The sequence below is a fragment of the Cinclus cinclus genome, chromosome 31 (genome assembly GCF_963662255.1).
Source record: "Cinclus cinclus chromosome 31, bCinCin1.1, whole genome shotgun sequence".
NCBI classification, from domain to species: domain Eukaryota; kingdom Metazoa; phylum Chordata; class Aves; order Passeriformes; family Cinclidae; genus Cinclus; species Cinclus cinclus.
Window position 1 is genome coordinate 1,328,232 of NC_085076.1, and position 20,453 is coordinate 1,348,684.

At 60.4% G+C, this 20,453-nt stretch overlaps 1 protein-coding gene across 1 annotated transcript; it reads right to left on the reverse strand.

Annotated features, from left to right (window-relative positions):
- Positions 1–13,819: 13,819 nt before the first annotated feature.
- LOC134055092 (Fc receptor-like protein 4) lies at positions 13,820–18,950 on the reverse strand. The gene is made up of 12 exons (XM_062511223.1): positions 18,876–18,950; positions 17,845–17,926; positions 17,178–17,198; positions 16,859–17,089; positions 16,296–16,550; positions 15,918–16,196; positions 15,180–15,447; positions 14,775–15,091; positions 14,610–14,693; positions 14,185–14,206; positions 14,016–14,095; positions 13,820–13,929 (listed from the first exon to the last, which is right to left on the reverse strand). The coding sequence occupies exons 1-12, from the start codon at positions 18,948–18,950 to the stop codon at positions 13,820–13,822; spliced, it is 1,824 nt and encodes a 607-aa protein (XP_062367207.1).
- Between the last annotated feature and the right edge of the window lie 1,503 nt (positions 18,951–20,453).

Here is a 20,453-nt window from a genome sequence, read left to right on the forward strand (position 1 = left end):
CCACCCCCTTGCCTTTGACTTTGGCAGCTTTTGAGCCGCTGCAAAGGCGAGAATTCTGTGGGGGGAAATGGCCTGGCTGTGGTTTGCTGAGCCCTGCAAGAAGCACAAAACCCCGTGTGAGCCCAAGCAGTGGCTCTGTGAGGGCCTTTGATGGTTTTCAGAGCAGGGCTGCCTGGAAACCTCCCATGCAGGGGCAGCTGTGAGGGAACCAGTGCGGAAATGCAGCAATTGATCATTTGGTCCCTGTTCCCAAGGGTCTGAGAGAGTCCCAAAACTCCTGCAAATCCCACAAGGATCTGCTCAACAACCTGAGCAGAACCCTGCACAGTGCAAGCTGAGGCAGCAGAGTTGAAAAACCAAAAAGCATTTCTCTCGGTTTAATCCAAAATCTGCACTTTGTGTGCAGTTAGAAGCACAAATGTCCGGTATTCCCTGGCACTGGGGGAGGGAATGGGGAGCCCCTGGGGGAATTTGGAGCACTGGAATGGGAATTCTGGGCTGCCCTGCAAGGGACCTCCCCACTCGTGGCCACCTCCCAGCCAGGGTAGGACTCCATGAGATCCAAACGTTGGTAGGACACATGGAGGGGGCACTTGGGCAGGGACCTCCAGTTCCCCCAGTGCCCCCTGTGTTCCCAATGTCCCCCAGTCTCACAGCATGTTCTCGTAGACGGCACTGGGGTCCCAGTGTTGCCCATGGGGTCCCGGCAGCTCATCGTGGTCACCTGGGGGAGGTGACAGGGGGGACCCTGAGAGAGACTCTGGGGTTGGGGACATGGGTGGGGGTGTCACCCGTGCGTGACGGGTCCCTGTCCCCCCCTGTACTCACCCCCTGCCCTCTCAGTGCACACAATGTGGGGGTCCAGTGCTGCCCCCTCCTCCGGGGGTCGAGGGCTCCTGGGGAGGCCTGCGGGGATAAGGGGGGGTCTGTGGGAGTGCGGGGCTCTCTGCAGTGAGGGTAAAATGGGGGTTCAGACCAGGAGACCCCCACTCACCTTTCCTGTGGCTTCCTGAGGACTGCAAAGGAAAGGAGAGAGGGGTGACTGTGGGGATATCGGGAGGCTTGAACACACTTGGGACTCCTGACTGCCCCCTGAGACCGAAAACTCCTCCAAAAAGTCCCTGATAGAACGCCCAAAATCACTGCATGACCCTCCAGGACCTCCCCAAATCCCTCAGGACTTCCTATGGAGGTGTCTGGGAACTCAGCTGCATCCAAGTCAGGAACTGTTGGAGCCACCCTCTGCCCCCACACTCTGAGGGTCTTCACCCCAATCCCTGGGACCCCCATGCCCCCCCATTATCACCCACCTTGGCGGTGCCACCAGTGACAGCCCCCGATGACAGCCAGGAGCAGGAGCAGGTACAGGAGGGTCCTGCCGACATTCAGAGCCACTGCAGGGGACAGAGGGTGCCGGAGCTCCCCTGGTCTCTCTGAACTGCCTCGGCTAGCTCGGGGTCAGAGAGATAGGGGATTTTTTTATCCGGCATGGACAAAGGCAAAAGATTAGAGGAGGCTCTCCTTCCCGGGATGATCCAAGTTTATTGTCCTGAAGTGTTCCAGGGAGAAGAGAGAGAGCATGGGAAATGCGGGGTGTTTTCAATCCCAACTCAGAGGAGGATTAACCCTTGGTCACAGCCACACAGGGCTGGGCAGGGGGAAAAGGGAGGGGTTAAGGGAAGGGGAGAACCACGCTACAAACCAAGAGGGGAAACAGAACAAACCATCCTCAGTGCAACACAAAACCATAAATGTGCATTACAACAGGAGGGGACAGCACAGGGTCACACTGAACCCCGTGGGTCCTGAAAACCCCAGTGACCCCATGTGACCCCACCATTGAACCCGAGGGGTCCAGTGGTTCCCTGTGGTGTCACCTCCAGGGCCAGCTCTGGGCTGAGTGCCCGGAACACGCGGTGCCCGTCCTGTCCCAGCTGGTTGGTGGCCATGCACTGGTAGGTGCCTGAATATCCTACATTGACATCCCCAAGCTCTAGGAGGGGACCCCGGTCCAGCTCCTGCCCAGGGAGCAGCCAGGTGAAGGTGAAGCCAGGTGAAGGTGACAGGGGCTGAGCCCACCTGCACCGAGCAGCGCAGGGTCACGGGGTCACCTGGGCGCACCTGGAGTGCCGGGGGACCGGGGGTGATGGTGGCATTGGCCACGGGAACTGTGGGGACACAGACAGGGCTGGCACCTGTCCGGGGAGGATGGGGATGCTGTGGGTGGGGTCACCCCCAGCCTGAGGGTCCCGCTCACCCAGGACAGTGACATTCAGGGGGACACTCTGGGCCACGCTTTCACCGTCGCTGACCCGGCACTGGTAGTGGCCGCTGTCATTGTCCCCAACGTGCCGCAGCTCCAGGTGGGGGCCGGTGCCCAGCGTTGCCCCCGAGTTTCCCGGTGCCAGGAGAAGGACAGGGGACCTGTCCCCATGGCCACCGAGCAGCTCAGCACCAGGCTGTCCCCCAGTGTCACCTTTCCCCCGGGGGGCTGCACTGACAGGGACACCCCCAAGGGTGGGACACAGGAGAGACTGGGGATCTGGGATGAGTGGGGGACACCAGGGAGCAGTGAAGGACGCAGGGAGGGGGATGATCAGAGAGTGTTTGGGGGATCCCAGTGTCCTAGTTTGAGAGACAGGTGTTTGCTCAAGAAAACAGAAGCCTCCCTTTAAACTGTAAAATGCGATCCTTCCTTCATACAGATTATTACGATTTTGAAATTAAGGGAGCTCTCAGGCAAAGATATGGGGGTAGGAATAACAGTTCTTTACTAGTATATCTAACAAGACAAACAAGAACAACACCAGCTATGAAATTACCCACAAACAGAACAGTAACTCAATCCCAGTGTTTTTTGGCTGCAGGCACCTTTTCCCTGAGCTGCAGTTCCCAGTGCTGGAGGCGGGCAGGTCCCGCAGAGCTGCAGGAGGGCTGGGGGTGATGGCAGCGCTGTCCCAGGGGGAGAGAGAGAGAGATAGAGAGAGCCCTCTGCTCACAGTGTTGGTTCCGAAGCTCAGCAGAGTGCTGGATGGTGGCAGGTTACAGCGACAAGGCAGCAGGGCAGGGTCCAACAGCAGTGAGGATGGCTCCCGACGCTGGGATGGCAGGGATGGGGCCGAGGCGGCGATCGTCCTTCTCATCCGAACTCCGCGGGGGAAATGGGATGAGGCCCAGCCTTCCGCTTCTTCTTCTGGCTGTTTGAATCTCGAGGGGTTACCCTCCACTCTCCCCACCCCTTGTCACCAGGGCCCAGTCAACAGGTATCTTAGCATGACAATGGGGAAGATTCCACAGAGGGAAAAGGGAAAGAACCAACCCCCAACACCCAGTTAGGAAGAAGGGAGTGCAGAGATGGCGACGAGGACTGCAAAGGAGGGGAAGGGTATTGGGGTTCCAGCCTTGGGGGTGCTCACCTTGCACCGTCACTGACACCAGCGCTGACACTTTCATTTCTGAGGGCACCCAGCCCGTGCAGCGGTAGCGGCCACTGCTGTGCAGCTGCAGAGGGGACAGGGACAGCTCGGTGCTTGTGATGAACCAACTCAAATCCTTGTCATCCTCGTAAAATCGCAAGCTGGTGACAGGCTAGTCCTGCAACCCCCGGCAGCGCAGTGTCACCGTGTCCCCCTCCAGCAGTGCCCGTGCTGGCACCTGCAGCACCAGCGGCTCTGTGGGACAGCAGGGTCCCGTCACACTGAGGAGCCCGAGACAGCTCCAAAGTGGGTGCCCATGGCACCGGGGACATCTGGCTGCAGTGTCCAGTGTGCAGGAGGGTCCCAGGGACACCAGGAGCAGCCCCGTGGCACAGCTGTCACCAGTGGGGTCCCACCGCACTGGGGTGCACTGGGATGCACTGGGATGTCCCTGTGTGCAGGGGACAGGCTCTGGCCACCCAAGGGCTGCGAGTCCGACCACGGACTGGAGCCCACCCAGAGCTCTCAGGGAGTCACCCTAAGCATTTCAGATCCCCCCTCACCATTTGACACCAGCACGCGGGGTCTGAGCCCACTGCTGGGTCTGTCACACGTGTAGGTGCATCCCTGTCTCCCTGTGTCTTTGTCCCCAACACTGCCCCTATTCCCCAAGGTTCCTTTTACCACATCCTTGTCCCCACATCTCTGTACCACAGTTCCCATCCTCCCCTCCCAGTTCCCCTGTTGATGTCTCGCTGTTGCTGTTGCACTCACCCCACAGGAGCAGCGCCACCTTCCCGACCATCCTGATGTCCCCGGCCATGAGCACTGGCTGTCACTCGCTGCCAGGGCCACCTGTCCCCTGGCTGGCGGCTCTTGGGATGAAGGGACAGGAAGCGAGCTCAGGTCTCATCCTCGTGTGTAGGTGGCCCTTGGTAGGGGAGGGGTGTGGACAGGATGGGGGCAGGGTGGGGACCTTGTGGGACATGGGGGTGAGGGTGGGACATGGTGGGGACAGGATGTGTCCACAATTTGGAGGCTGGGGCGGTGCAGGGGGCCAGGGATGAATTTCCATGGCATGTGGGTCCAAGGGTTTTGGGTGTACAGGGAGACGAGGGACCCTTGGGAATTGGTTTTCTGGGGGTAGAAGCAGCCCCTTGGATCGGATAAAGACAGTGGTGGTTCTGGGTAATGGGAGTGCTGGGGTGAGGGCTCCCCGGGGGAAGAGACCAAGGGAATGGGGGTGCCAGGGCTGGGTTCCCACATGAATGGGGGTCCCAGGGATGGGCAGTGGCTGGGTGGGCACAGGGGTCACAGCTCCTTCACAGAGTGCCTCAGATTTTGGGGTGGCTCAGAGCCCAGCACAGCTCCCACAGGGTGCTCATGGCCAGGGGGGCTCCCCAGCCTTGTCCTGGAAGGTTCTGGCTCTCTGCCCCACACACCCCTGGGCATTTTCCCAACCCCACATTTCCTGGCTCAGCCATCCCAGGGAACACCTGAGCAGGTCACAGGTGGGGGATGCCAGGAAGGGGAAAAGGGGGCTGGGGGTGCAGGCAGAGGTTGAGGGGGCTGGGGGGGATGGAGCTCTCTGGCCATGTCCCTGCGCCCAGGATTTTCACTTTCTCTTTCCTGCAGCAGAAGGAAGAGGCCGTTTATGCTGAGGCCAGGACATGGATTCTGTCCTGGTGGGCACATCCAGAGGGGTCCTGCCCTGAGGGAAAAGGGCTCCTCTGAAGTGCTGATGCCTGGCTCTTGTCCTGGGGTCTTGTGCCAGGGGGGTCCTCGTCCTTCTGGGGGTGCCACGTCCTTGGGGATTCCTGTCCCACAGGGGGCACATCCTGGGCACCTCTGTCCTGGGGTGCTCTGAGCATTCCCGCTATCCCAAGTGGGACCCTGGCACATCTCGGATGCCCAGACCTAAGGGGGTTCCTGTTACGACCTTGCCCTGATGATGGTAAATGCCAGTCTACATTCGCTTGATTTAACTGATGCCCAGTTGGACGAGACAAAATTATACATCCACAGAATAAAGGCAAAAATATTTTCTTTCATCGTTTTGGTCACAGTCAACAATGAAATCAGAAAAAATCAATCGGGTAATGAATAAAATATTCGGATTTCTAGAATCCCTTAAATGCTCGCTCTCTTAGCAAGTCACTCACAGTACAAACAAATCACAGGGAAATGAGATGTTTTGGCTTTCTTCAGGAGCCCAGTGGTGCATCCCAGAACAGCATTTGCTTGTGGATAACACAGAGTGTGGAATCTCCCTGAGTGTCCAACAGGTCCATGGGATTGTTCCCTGCCTGCCGGGCTGCAACCCAGCCCATAAGGAAGGCTTTTGTTGGGCCAGAGTTAGGAACTCTGCCCATTTTTCTCATGCCCACCCTGAAGCTTGATTTCCTTCCCACGGGTTGTGCTGCCAAAAGGGCAGAAACTCTGTGCATCCTTGGAGCAGGGATTGCACAGCAATGTGTGGAAATGCCCGTGTGTCCCTCAGGCTCTGATTCCCTGGTAAATCCACTGCAGCCTGCCCTGAATTCCCCTGCCTGGGCACTCCCTGCTCCTGCTGTGACAGCCCTGTGCCCCAGAGCCACGTGGGGATCTCCTGATCGGTATTTCCACACTTTTGCCTCTCTTCTGGTGTCCACATCCAGAACCCAAGCCTTCTTTGAGAGAGGTTCCAAAGTGCAGCTGGTTGCTGAGCCGATCCTTGTGGGATTTGCAGGAGTATTGGGTCTCTCTCAGCCCCTTGGGGACAGGGACCAAAGGATCAATTGCTGCATTTCCACACTGGTTCCCTCACAGCTGCCCCTGCAGGGGGGGTTTCCAGCCAGCCCTGCTCTGAAAACCATCAAAGGCCCTCGCAGAGCCACTGCTTGGGCTCACACGGGGTTTTGTGCTTCTTGCAGGGCTCAGCAAACCACAGCCAGGCCATTTCCCCCCACAGAATTCTCACCTTTGCAGCAGCTGAAAAGCTGCCAGAATCAAAGGCAAGGGGGTGGGGGGAGCCTCAGGTCCTGGCTGCCACCTGGGGCTGGCCAGAGCAGGGCTGGCCAATGCCCATCCCTGAGCTGTGGGGCTGGGCCATGGCCGGGCCCCACACCTGGATGGCCACTGGCTCCCAGCAGGAGGACTTTGGGAGCTCCTTCCTGCCTGGGGCTCCATTCCCAAGCTGCTCTTGCCGGCCCAGATCCTGCATGGGAGGAGGGAGAATGGAGAAGTTTGGAACCCCCCGGAGCCACCATCCCCCAGGACAAGACCCCCTCGGGCAGGATGTGTCCCCCTGGGACAGGAACCCCAGGACAGGAGCCCTGGATGTGCCCCCCAGGACAGAACCTGCCCCGTGTGGCTCTCAGCACAAACAGCCTCTTCCTCCTGCTGCAGGAGAGAGAAAGTGAAAGTGTTGGGGGGCACAGCTGGACACCCCCATGCCCCACAGCCTCCCCACCCCTCCCTGCAGACCCCTCACCCTCTGCTTCCCCCACCCTGGGGTTCCCCCAACCCATTCCCTGATCAGGTGTTCTACAGGATCATCAAGTCTGGAACAGGTTGTGGTGGGGTTCTGTGAAATTGAGGGATTAACGGAAGGGAATGGAAATTGAAGATTGGAAAATGTCCCTGGGTCGTCAGGGGGACACAGACCCAGAGACCCTTGGAATGTTCCTTTGGGGTTTAGGTGACCCCCCAAACCACGGGACATCCTGGGGTACTGAGCTGGGCCCTGGGTGACCCCAAAATCTGAGGTACCCAGGGCAGGAGCTGTGACCCATGGGGCCTGCCCAGCCACTGCCCATCCCTGGCACCCCCATTCCTCTGGGACCCCAACCAAGGCACCCCCATTCCTTCTGTCCCCCTGCCCTGGGATCCCCATCCCAGCAATGCCATTCTACACGGTCTCCATTCCCAAGGATCCCCATCCTGGCAGTTCCAGCCTCTGGGACCTCCCCTATCCCTTGTGGATCATGATTTTCCCCAGCAACCCCATGCCCCTGGAACCTCCATCCCGGGGATTTATCCCATGATCACAAATCCCAGGAGGCCACGTTGGTCTGTGACCCTCATCCCCAACTCTGACTCCACCCAAACCTTGGGACCCCCATTCCCATGTGGCCACATCCCTTGCATCCCAGTGCCCTTGACACACATTCGTGGTCCCAGCACCACCCCAGCCTCCAAATTGTGGACACATTCTGTCCCCACCATGTCCCACCATCACCCCCATGTCCCACAAGGTCCCCACCCTGCCCCCATCCTGTCCACACCCCTCCCCCACCAAGGGCCACCTACACACGAGGACGAGACCTGAGCTCGCTTCCTGTCCCTTCATCCCAAGAGCCGCCAGCCAGGGGACAGGTGGCCCTGGCAGCGAGTGACAGCCAGTGCCCATGGCCGGGGACACCGGGATGGCCGGGAAGGTGGCGCTGCTCCTGTGGGGTGAGTGCCCCGGGCACGGGCCTGACACCCCAGGGATGGGCCCTGGTGTGGCAGAGACCGGTGGGGAGGAAAAGGACGTGGGAACAGGAACCTTGGGGAATAGGGGCACCTGTGGGAATAGGGAGATAGGGATGCAGGTTCAGAGAAAATTTTGCAAGGGTTGGGTGGGCTCAGGAATGCACAGTCAGCACCGCTAACTGTGAGATTGGCCTGGGAGCACCCCCATGGCTGGAATCCCAATATCCTGACTCCCCCAAAACCACTTCTCAGTGCACTCAGAGTCACACTCCCCATCCCCATCTCCTTCCCAGAACTCACGCCTGTCTTGGTGCTGCAGGGTCCCCCTGATATCTCCAAGGGGTCCCACCTCAATCCCAGCTCCCTCAGCACCCCCAGCCCTCTGTGGCCCCCAGCTCCCCTGCCACACAGCTTGCACCAGGACGGGCAGAGGGTGGAGGGCCCGCAGGAGTCCCCACACACACTGGTGCCCTCCCTGGGGGTGTCCCACTCAGGGAATTACAGCTGCCAGATGCGCTCCGTAGAGGCGGCCGGGCAGAAGAGCAGCGCCCGGCTCGGCATCACGGTGCTCGGTGAGTGCAGGGTTGGGCACAGGGAGCCCACACAGCGCTCCTTCTTCTCCCATCCCCACTCAACCCTCTCCGTGCTGCCCTGACTTCCCAGCTCTCTCCCTGGGTACCCCCATTACTTTCCCTGCTCCCTCCAACACTCATTAGGTCCCCTCACACCTCCCAGGGTAAGGTGCCCCTCCATCCCCAAGGTCCCTCCATTCTCCCCATGTCCCACAATCCCTGTCTGGGTCCCCAGATTATTCCCTGGCGTTCCCCTAATCCGTCTCCTTGTTTCCCCTCACCCAATCTCCCATCCTTTTCTGACGTCCCTTCCACCCCTTTCCAAGGCTCGCTCCCATCTCTGCCCCTCACTTCTTCCTTGTTGGAATACTCCCACCCCTCCCCTATCGTCCCCACCTCCCACTTCCACAGTGCTCCGTGGTGTCCACCACTCATCCCATGTCCCCAATCCCTCCTGTGTCCCCCCACAGAGGTCCCACCCTCGGGGGTGTCCCTCTCGGTGCAGCCTCCCAGAGGACAGGTGACACTGGGGACATCCTGGTGCTGAGCTGCACGGTGGCCATGGGGACAGGTCCCCTGTCCTTCTCCTGGCACCGGGAGAACTCGGGGAAACCCAGGGCACTGGCCCCTGCCTGGAGCTGCGGCACGTTGGGGACAATGACAGCGGCCACTACCAGTGCCGGGTCAGCGACGGTGAAAGCGTGGCCCAGAGTGTCCCCCTGAATGTCACTGTCCTGGGTGAGCGGGACCCTCGGGCTGGGGGTGACCCCACCCACAGCATCCCCATCCTCCTCGGCCACGTGCCAGCCCTGTCTGTGTCCCCGCAGTGCCCGTGGCCAATGCCACCATCACCCCCGGTCCCCCGGCACTCCAGGTGCACCCAGGTGACCCTGTGACCCTGCGCTGCTCGGTGCAGGTGGGCTCAGCCCCTGTCACCTTCACCTGGCACCACAACGGCCAGGAGCTGGCCCGGGGTCCCCTCCTGGAGCTTGGGGACGTCGATGTGGGATATCCAGGCACCTACCAGTGCATGGCCACCAACCAGCTGGGACAGGACGGGCACTGCGTGTTCCGGGCATTCAGCCCAGAGCTGGCCCTGGAGGTGACACCACAGGGAACCACTGGACCCCTCGGGTTCACAGGTGGGGTCACATGGGGTCACTGGGGTTTTCAGGACCCACGGGGTTCAGTGTGACCCTGCGCTGTCCCCTCCTGTTGTAATGCACATTTATGGTTTTGTGTTGCACTGAGGATGGTTTGTTCTGTTTCCCCTCTTGGTTTGTAGCGTGGTTCTCCCCTTCCCTTAACCCCTCCCTTTTCCCCCTGGCCAGCCCTGAGGGGCTGTGACCAAGGGTTAATCCTCCTCTGAGATGGGATTAAAAACACCCCGCGTTTCCCATGCTCTCTCTCTTCTCCCTGGAACTCTTCAGGACAATAAACTTGGATCATCCCGGGAAGGAGAGCCTCCTCTAATCTTTTGCCTTTGTCCATGCCGGATAAAAAATCCCCTATCTCTCTGACCCCGAGCTAGCCGAGGCAGTTCAGAGAGACCAGGGGAGCTCCGGCACCCTCTGTCCCCTGCAGTGGCTCTGAATGTCGGCAGGACCCTCCTGTACCTGCTCCTGCTCCTGGCTGTCATCGGGGGCTGTCACTGGTGGCACCGCCAGGGTGGGTGATAATGGGGGGGCATGGGGGTCCCAGGGATTGGGGTGAAGCCCCTCAGAGTGTGGGGCCAGAGGGTGGCTCCAACAGCTACTGACTTGGGTGTAGCTGAGTTCCCAGACACCTCCATAGGAAGTCCTGGGGGATTTGGGGAGGTCCTGGAGGATCATGCAGTGATTTTGGGCGTTCTATCAGGGACTTTTTGGAGGCGTTTTCGGTCTCAGGGGGCAGTCAGGAGTCCCGAGGGTGTTCAAGCCTCCCGATATCCCCACAGTCACCCCTCCCTCCTTTCCTTTGCAGCCCTCAGGAAGCCACAGGAAAGGTGAGTGGGGGTCTCCTGGTCTGAACCCCCATTTTACCCTCACTGCAGAGAGCCCCGCACTCCCACAGACCCCCCCTTATCCCCACAGGCCTCCCCAGGAGCCCTCGGCTTCCCCAGCGGAGGGGGCAGCGCTGGACCCCCACATTGTGTGCACTGAGAGGGCAGGGGGTGAGTACAGGTGGGGACAGGGACTCATCACCCACGGGTGACACCCCCACCCATGTGCCCAACCCGAGTCTCTCTCAGGGTCCCCCCCGTCACCTCCCCCAGGTGACCACAAGGAGCTGCTGGGACCCCATGGGCAACACTGGGACCCCAGTGCCGTCTACAATAATGTGTTGTGAGACTGGGGGACATTGGGAACACAGGGGGCACTGGGGGAACTGGAGGTCCCTGCCCAAGTGCCCCCTCCGTGTGTCCCACCAACGTTTGGATCTCATGGATTCCCACCCTGGCTGGGAGGTGGCCACAAGTGGGGAGTTCCCGTGCAGGGCAGCCCAGAATTCCCGTTCCAGTGCTCCCAGTTCCCCCAGGGGCTCCCCATTCCCTCTTCCAGTGCCAGGGAACACAGGACCCTTGTCCCTCTCATTGCACACACAACGAAGATTTTGGATTAAATCAGGAGAAATGGTTTTTGTTTTTTCAGCTCTGCTGCCTCAGCTCGCACTGTGCAGGGTTCTGCTCAGGTTGTTCAGCACATCCTTGTGGGATTTGCAGGATTTTTGGGTCTCTCTCAGTCCCTTGGGGACAGGGACCAAAGGATCAATTGCTGCATTTCCACACTGGTTCCCTCACAGCTGCCCCTGCAGGGGGGGTTTCCAGCCAGCCCTGCCTGAAAACCATCAAAGGCCCTCGCAGAGCCACTGCTTGGGCTCACACGGGGTTTTGTGCTTCTTGCAGGGCTCAGCAAACCACAGCCAGGCCATTTTCCCCCCACAGAATTCTCACCTTTGCAGCAGCTCAAAAGCTGCCAGAATCAAAGGCAAGGGGGTGGGGGGAGCCTCAGGTCCTGGCTGCCACCTGGGGCTGGCCAGAGCAGGGCTGGCCAATGCCCATCCCTGAGCAGTGGTCATGTTGACAAGTTCCAGGAAAATTCCTGGCAGTCAAAAAACATTTCTTGGGGGCAGATCTGGGGGCATCTGAGCCCCCAAAAGTGTCCAGTGCTCACACAGGAGCCCAAAGTCCGCAGGAGAGGCAGCAGAGCCATGTGTTTGTGCACTGAGATGGTTTAGCAGCACAGCTGAACTGCAGAAACCGCGGCCTGAATGACAACAGCTCATTAAGGGTTTGCTCCTGGTCCCTCTCCTCCTCCTCCCGCTGTGGCTGCTGTGTCGGGACCAGCAGTGGCCCAGGAAGAGCAGCAGCTCCAAAGGTGCTGTGGAACCCCATGAGGAGCCCTGGCAGTGCCAGCAAGGAGCGCCTGCTTTCCTCAACATTCCAGGGCAATTGAACATTCCCCGAGCTGCTGTGCCAGGGCTGAAGGGGGAAAAGGCAGTGAAAGGCTGAGGGTTTTCAGGGATTGTGGTGCAAAGGCACGGGAGGTGCTGCTGTGCACCTGAGACCTGCCTGGGGTTTGGTGCCGCCTTCCTTCCTTTGGGGATCAGGGGGAGCGGTGGTGGGGGTTGCGCAGGGCGTGTGCCTGGCCCTGGGACACTGCTACGCTGGCACCGGGCACTGGGATCCATCCTGCTGCCTCCGTCTGTTCTGCCTGCTGCCGGTGGTAATGGCGGGAGCGATTGGTGCCCGTGAGTTTGCAAAAGGAGCGATTTCCCCTGGTCCCTCACGGGGCCGAGGCCTCCATGCCCCTGAGGGGTTGGAGCTGGCCCCGGGGCGCCCCCTGCTGGCCGGAAGTGCTCCCTGCAGCAGCTCCCCCTGCTGGCCGGAATTGCTCCCTGCAGCAGCGCCCCCTGCTGGCCGGAAGTGCTCCCTGCAGCAGCTCCCCCTGCTGGCCGGAAGTGCTCCCTGCAGCAGCGCCCCCTGCTGGCCGGAAGTGCTCCCTGCAGCAGCTCCCCCTGCTGGCCGGAAGTGCTCCCTGCAGCAGCGCCCCCTGCTGGCCATGTTCATAACGACATCAAAGATGAACAAAGAGCCCTCAGCAGGTTGGAAATTTCTGTTCCTCTGTTCTTGGTTGTTTTGTTCTGTTCTGCAAATTTCCTAGCAATGAACTGTTATTCCTTTTCTTAATCATTTGCCTGGAAGCCCCAGAATTTGCGCAAATACAAGAATTTGGAGGGACTAGTCCTCTTTCCATTCCATTTCCTTTTCCATTCTCCTTTCCTTGGCAGAGGTTTCTCTTTTAAACCAAGACAGATTCCAGCTCCTGGGTTCCAGCGTGGATTGGACACACACTCCAACAGCAGACGTGGTCAGACACTTGGCCACCTCATGCCTTACCTTTTAAGTCCTGGGGCCACCAAGGTCCTCTCCCAAGCTGGGACCCCTGCTCAATCACCACTCAGGAGATGAGTTTGGCAGAGCGTCACTCTGTCCCCAGTGTGCCATGGCTGACAGACTGCTGGACACATGGGGCCCTGTGTCAGCAAAAGCAAGGCCTGAGCCAGCCCTGCCACACACAGGGGTTCCAAAATGTCTTGAGACACCAACTTTTCCTGTCCCTGACACCCCACCCTGTGCCATGGCATGATCCCGACTCCTCAGGAAATGAGGGATGCTCAGGAAACTCCGCAGGGCTGTTGTCAAATCATCGTGTGGGGAACACGGCACAGGAGGCGTTTGAGAGAGCAGAGAAGGGAATCCAGAGCACTGGTTTTTACTGGCAGCCAAAAATTGGAGAATCCCATTCCTAAAGCCCAACAGAGCTGAACAAAGAAACATCATGTCTGCCAGTTGAACCAAAAAGCTGCATTTTGGTGCCAATGAGAGGGCAACGAGTCCTGTGTTCCCCTGGCAAGGGGAGGAGAGATGAGGAGCCGTGGGTGTGCTGGGACTGCTGAGAGGGGCATTGCAGAGGCACTGGGAGGACAGGGGGACTGGGAGAGAGAATGGGAAGCACCTGGATCTACTGGGAGAAATGGAGAGGCACTGGGAGGAGAAACAGGGAGGCCATGGGGGTACTGAGAGCACAGTGGGGAGGGAATGGGGAAATCTCTGAAGATTGTGGCAGCACTTGGATGTGGAATGGTGAGTCAGTGGTGACAGTGGAAGAGGGGTGGGGATGGCCTTGTGGGGTCTGGGGGGCAAGGGTAGCTTGGGTGCCCTGTGCAGCCTCACACGTGAGCCCCAAGTTGTGCCCACCTATCCGTGAATGTTGGGACCCCATGGGAGCTATGGGGGGGACACACTTGTGTGTCTGCCCGTAGCTGAGGTCCACCTCTGCCCCCAGTGCCTTCAGTGCCCCCAGTGTCCCCCAGTGCCCAGCCTTGCCTCAAGTGTCACAGCACATTTCTGTAGATGTCCCCAGATTCCCGTGGTCGCCCATGGGTTGCTGGCAGCTCCGCGTAGGTCACCTGGGGATCCTGGAGTGTGGTGGCACGGGGGAACGCTGCGAGAGACACTGGCTGTGGCATCTGGCTGGGGGGACACTCATGGGTGACGTGTCCCTCTGTGTGTGTCCCAGCCTGGACTCACCCCCCATGTGCTCGGTGATCACGACGTGGGTGTACAGCACCTCCCCCTCCTCTGGGGGGGCCGGGGGCTCCGGAAGGGGCCTAAGGGAATAAAGGGGATGTGTGAGAGAGACAGGGGGGTCTGGGGGTTGGGGTCAAAGATGGGAGTGTGGTTTGGGCTCCCCACTCACCTTTCCCGCTGCTTCCTGGCAGCTGCAAAGGAAATAGGGCAGGGGTAACTGTGGGGTCCCAGGACCTTGACCCCTCTCAGGAGTGCTGAAACCCCTCTGCATCCTCAATTTCGCCAATGACCCCGGAGGCCCCCTCCTGCCCCCCAGAATCCCTGAACCACCCCAGTACACTGGACCATCTGAGTCCCTAGAAGCTCTATCTGGACAAGGAGGGAGACCCTCCAAATTCCCCCAGAATCACTGAAAGGACCCCCAAAATCCCTGCAAGGGCTTGCAACACTACCCCAAATCAGTCAGGACCCCGAGGAAAAGTCCTCTGGGCTAAAAGCTGCCCAAATATGTGGCTGTAAGTGCCACGCCATCTTCCCCACACGTCTATGACCCACCAGATCCCTGGGGCCCCCATTGTCCCCATTGTGACCCACCCATGTTGTTCCACCGGCGCCAGCCCAAAGCTCCACCCAGGAGCAGCACCAGGAAGAGGAGGGACCCGCCAAGCCCTGCGGCCACTGGAGGGGACAGAAGGGACACATCAGGGTCACCTGTCACTCCAGGGGTCCTGCAATCCCAATCATCCTGTCTGACCCCACCTCTGTTTCCGTGGTGTCCAGTGGTTCCCTGTGGTGTCACCTCCAGGGCCAGCTCTGGACTGAGTGCCCGGAACATGCGGTGCCCGTCCTGTGCCAGCTGGTTGGTGGCCATGCACTGGTAGGTGCCCGAATGTCCCACATCGACGTCCCCAATCTCCAGGAGGGGACCCCGGGCCAGCTCCTGGCCGTTGTGGAGCCAGGTGAAGGTGACAGGGGCTGAGCCCACCTGCACCGAGCAGCGCAGGGTCACGGGGTCACCAGGGCGCACCTGGAGTGCCGGGGGACCGGGGGTGATGGTGGCATTGGCCACGGGCACTGCGGGGACACAGACAGGGCTGGCACGTGGCCGAGGAGGATGGGGATGCTGTGGGTGGGGTCACCCCAGCCCGAGGGTCCCGCTCATCCAGGACAGTGACATTCAGGGGGACACTCTGGGCCACGCTTTCACCGTCGCTGACCCGGCACTGGTAGTGGCCGCTGTCATTGTCCCCAACGTGCCGCAGCTCCAGGCGGGGGCTGGTGCCCTGGGTTGCCCCCGAGCCCTCCCGGTGCCAGGAGAAGGACAGGGGACCTGTCCCCATGGTCACTGTGCAGCTCAGCACCAGGCTGTCCCCCAGTGCCACCTGTCCTCCGGGGGGCTGCACTGACAGGGACACCCCCGAGGGTGGGACCTCTGTGGGGAGACACAGGAGAGACTGGGGATATGGGAGGAGTGGGGGACACCAGGGAGCAGTGCGGGTATCAGAGAGGGGGCGGATCTGAGTGGTGTGGAGAGGTCCCAGTCAGGAAAAAAGGGGTGCAGTCATGGAGGCGAGGATTGGAAGAGAGTGGAACGGACCCCCAGGAAGGATGGGACATTGAGCGAGGTGATGTATGGAGAGGGCTCAAGGGAACCCCAGGGAAGATTTTGGGGACCCGGACAGGGATGGTGGGACATGTGGACAATGGAGGGAAAGTGGATAGGGAGGGGCAGCTTCTCCAGGGAGGGGTGAGGGGACCTGCTGGGGGATGGAGGCACCAGGGAAAGTGATTGGGAGGACTCAGGGAGGGGGCTGGGAAGGCAGGGGAGCATGGAGAGGGTTGAGCGGGGATGGGAGACCTGGGAGGGCTCAGGGGGCTCCCTGTGCCCATCCCCTCACTCACTGTGCACCGTGACACCGAGCCGGGCACTGCTCTTCTGCACGGTCCCCCCTTCAGAGCTCACCTCGCAGCTATAATTCCCCGTGAGGGAGAACCCCACGGCGGGCACCAGGAGGTGCGGGGACCCCTGCGGGTCCACCACCCTCTGCCCATCCCAGTAGAAGCTGTACAGGAGGGGGTCTGGGGGCCGCAGCGGGCTGGGGGTGCTGAGGCAGCTGAGATTGAGGGGGGACCCCACGGTGAGCTCAGGGGGACCCTCCAGCTCTGGCACAGAGAAGAGCTCTGGGAAGGAGATGGGGGTGGGGAGTGTGACTCTGATTGCACTGAGAAGTGGCTTTGGGGGTGTCAGGATATTTGGGTTCCAGCCATGGGGGTGCTCACCGTGCACTGTCACTGACACTGGTGCTGACACTTTCATTTCTGAGCCCACCAAGCCCATGCATCGATAGCTGCCGCGGTTTTGGATCTGCTGCGTGGAAAGGGACAGCTCGGTGCTTGTGATAGACCCACTCAAATCCTTGACTTCCTCGTAAAATCGCACGCTGGTGACAGGCTTGTCCGACCAGCTCCGGCAGCGCAGTGTCACCGTGTCCCCCTCCAGCAGTGCCCGTGCTGGCACCTGCAGCACCAGCGACTCTGTGGGACAGCAGGGTCCCGTCACAGTGAGGAGCCTGAGACAGCTCCAAAGTGGGTGCCCATGGCACCGGGGACATCTGGCTGCAGTGTCGAGTGTGTGGGAGGGTCCCAGGGACACCAGGAGCAGCCCCGTGGCACAGCCGTCACCAGTGGGGTCCCACCACACTGGGGTGCACTGGGATGCACTGGGATGTCCCTGGGTGCAGGGGACAGGCTCTGGCCACACGAGGGCTGTGAGGCCAGCCACGGACTGGAGCCCACCCAGAGCTCTCAGGGAGCCACCCTGAGCATTTCAGATCCCCCCTCACCATTTGACACCAGCACGGGGGGGCTGAGCCCACTGCCGGGTCTGTCACACGTGTAGGTGCCACTCTCAGTGACAAGGAATCTGTCACGTCCATCCTGCCCCCAGCGCCGCCCGTCCTTGTACCAGGTGGTGGCACCGGCGGTGCCCGAGCCCTGGCAGGTCAGTGTCACCCGGTCCCACAGCACCGCCGGCGTCCAGGGGGGCTGCACGAGGAGCTGGGTGGTCTGGGCACCTGTGGGTGACAGGGGACACCAGCCTGCCAGGGCCAGCCCGGGGCTGGGGACAGCGGGGCGGGGACATGGCATCCCCCGAGGACTCACCAGTGAGGCCGAGGGTCTGGGCTGGAAGGGAGAAGGGACAGGGCTGGTTGGGGGTGGCCCTGCAGTGACAGCAGCACCTGGGGCACCTGCCGTGGTGTCTGTCCCCAAAACTGTCTGTTCCCATGGGGACACCGGGGTAGCACGGAGGTTTGGAGGACAGGGACACCTCAGTCCCCCGGGGTTGAGGCAGGACATGGGGACACTGTGGACATCCCATGTCTGCACAGGTCACCCCCACCAGCACTACAGCACCTGTCCCCATGGCCACATCCCCATGGCCCTGTGCCCGTGATCCCATTCCAATGGCTCCTGTCCCCATGGCCCATCTGCACAGGACGAGGCCCTTGTCCCTGCCCCTGCATCCCTTTCTCCCTGTCCCTGTCCCTACAGCTGCCCCTATTCCTCAAGGTTCCATTTCCCTCATCCTTTTCCCCACATCTCTGTTCCTGTGTTCCCATCCCCACATCCCAGTTCCCCTGTTCCTGTCCCCACCACTCAGGTCACACTGGTGTCCATGCCCAGGCACTGGCTCTGTTTGGCCTTGGGGACCTCAGGGGACCCCACAGCTCCCCTGTGCCCGCTCCCCACCGGTCTCTGCCTCACCAGGGCCCATCCCTGGGGAGTCAGGCCCGTGCCCGGGGCACTCACCCCACAGGAGCAGCGCCACCTTCCCGGCCATCCCGGTGTCCCCGGCCATGGGCACTGGCTGTCACTCGCTGCCAGGGCCACCTGTCCCCTGGCTGGCGGCTCTTGGGATGAAGGGACAGGAAGCGAGCTCAGGTCTCGTCCTCGTGTGTAGGTGGCCCTTGGTGGGGGAGGGGTGTGGACAGGATGGGGGCAGGGTGGGGACCTTGTGGGACATGGGGGTGATGGTGGGACATGGTGGGGACAGGATGTGTCCACAATTTGGAGGCTGGGGTGGTGCAGGGGGCCAAGGATGGGTGTCATGGCATGTTGGTCCCAGGGTTTTGGTTGCAGGGGGACAAGAGGGACCCTTGGGAATCGGGGTTCTGGGGGAAGAAGCAGCCCCTGGCATGGGATCACAATAATGGCGGTGCTGGGTAATGGGAGTGCTGGGGTGGGGGGTCCCCGGGGGGAGAGACCAAGGGAATGGTGGTGCCAGGGCTGGGTTTCCCCAGGAATGGGGGTCCCAGGGATGGGCAGTGGCTGGGTGGGCACAGGGGTCACAGCTCCTTCACAGAGTGCCTCAGATTTTGGGGTGGCTCAGAGCCCAGCACAGCTCCCACAGGGTGATCATGGCCAGGGGGGCTCCCCAGCCTTGTCCTGGAAGGTTCTGGCTCTCTGCCCCACACACCCCTGGGCTTTTTCCCATCCCCACATTTCCTGGCTCAGCTGTCCCGGGGAACACCTGAGCAGTTCACAGGTGGGGGAATGCCAGGATGGGGAAAAAGGGGCTGGGGGTGCATGCAGAGGTTGGGGGGCTGTGGGGGATGGAGCTCTCAGGCCATGCCCCCACCCGCAGGACTTTCAGTTTCTCCTTCCTGCAGCAGAAGGAAGAGGCCGTTTATGCTGAGGCCAGGACGTGGATTCTGTCCTGGGGGCACATCCAGAGGGGTCCTGCCCTGAGGGAAAAGGGCTCCTCTGGAGTGCTGATGCCTGGCTCTTGTCCTGGGGTCTTGTGCCAGGGGGGTCCTCGTTCTTCAAGGGGTGCCACGTCCTTGGGGATTCCTGTCCTACAGGGGGCACATCCTGGGAACGTCTGTCCTGGGATCTCTGAGCGTTCCCGTTGCCCCCACTCGGGCCCTGACACATCTCGGATGCCCAGACCTAAGGAGGTTCTTGTTACAACCTTGCCCTGATGATGGGAAATGCCAGGCTACATTTGAATGATCTCCCTGTTGCCCAATTGGAGGAGGCAAAATTATACATCCACAGAATAAAGGCAAGAATCTTTTCCTACATGGTTTTTATTACAGTCAACAACGAACTCAGCAAATATCAAACTGGCAATGTATAAAATATTCTGGTTTCTACAATCCTTTAAATGCTTGGTCATTCCGCAAGTCACTCACAGTACAAACAAATCACAGGGAAATGAGATGGTTTGGTTCCCTTCAGTAGCCCAGTGGTGCATCCCAGTACAGCGTTTGCTTGTGAATAACACAGAGTGTGGAATCTCCCTGAGTATCCAACAGGTCCATGGGATTGTTCCCTGCCTGCCGGGCTGCAGCCCAGCCCATAAGGAAGGCTTTTGTTGGGCCAGAGTTAGGAACTCTGCCCATTTTTCTCGTGCCCACCCTGAAGCTTGATTTCCTTCCCACGGGTTGTGCTGCCAAAAGGGCAGAAACTCTGTTCATCCTTGGAGCAGGGATTGCACAGCAATGTGTGGAAATGCCTGTGTGTCCCTCAGGCTCTGATTCCCTGGTAAATCCACTGCAGCCTGCCCTGAATTCCCCTGCCTGGGCACTCCCTGCTCCTGCTGTGACAGCCCTGTGCCCCAGAGCTACATGGGCAGCTCCTGCTCGGTATTTCCACACTTTTGCCTCTCTTCTGGTGTCCACATCCAGAGCCTAAGCATTATTTGAGAGAGGTTCCAAAGTGCTGCTGGTTGTTGAGGAGATCCTTGTAGGATTTGCTGGAGTATTGGGTCTCTCTCAGTCCCTTTGGGACAGGGACCAAAGGATCAATTGCTGCATTTCCACACTGGTTCCCTCACAGCTGCCCCTGCAGGGGGGGTTTCCAGCCAGCCCTGCTCTGAAAACCATCAAAGGCCCTCGCAGAGCCACTGCTTGGGCTCACACGGGGTTTTGTGCTTCTTGCAGGGCTCAGCAAACCACAGCCAGGCCATTTCCCCCCACAGAATTCTCACCTTTGCAGCAGCTGAAAAGCTGCCAGAATCAAAGGCAAGGGGGTGGGGGGAGCCTCAGGTCCTGGCTGCCACCTGGGGCTGGCCAGAGCAGGGCTGGCCAATGCCCATCCCTGAGCAGTGGGGCTGGGCCATGGCCGGGCCCCACACCTGGATGGCCACTGGCTCCCAGCAGGAGGACTTTGGGAGCTCCTTCCTGCCTGGGGCTCCATTCCCAAGCTGCTCTTGCCGGCTCAGATCCTGCACGGGAGGAGGGAGAATGGAGAAGTCTGGAACCCCCCGGAGCCACCATCCCCCAGGACAAAACCCCCTCGGGCAGGATGTGTCCCCCTGGGACAGGAACCCCCAGGACAGGAGCCCTGGATGTGCCCCCCAGGACAGAACCTGCCCCGTGTGGCTCTCAGCACAAACAGCCTCTTCCTCCTGCTGCAGGAGAGAGAAAGTGAAAG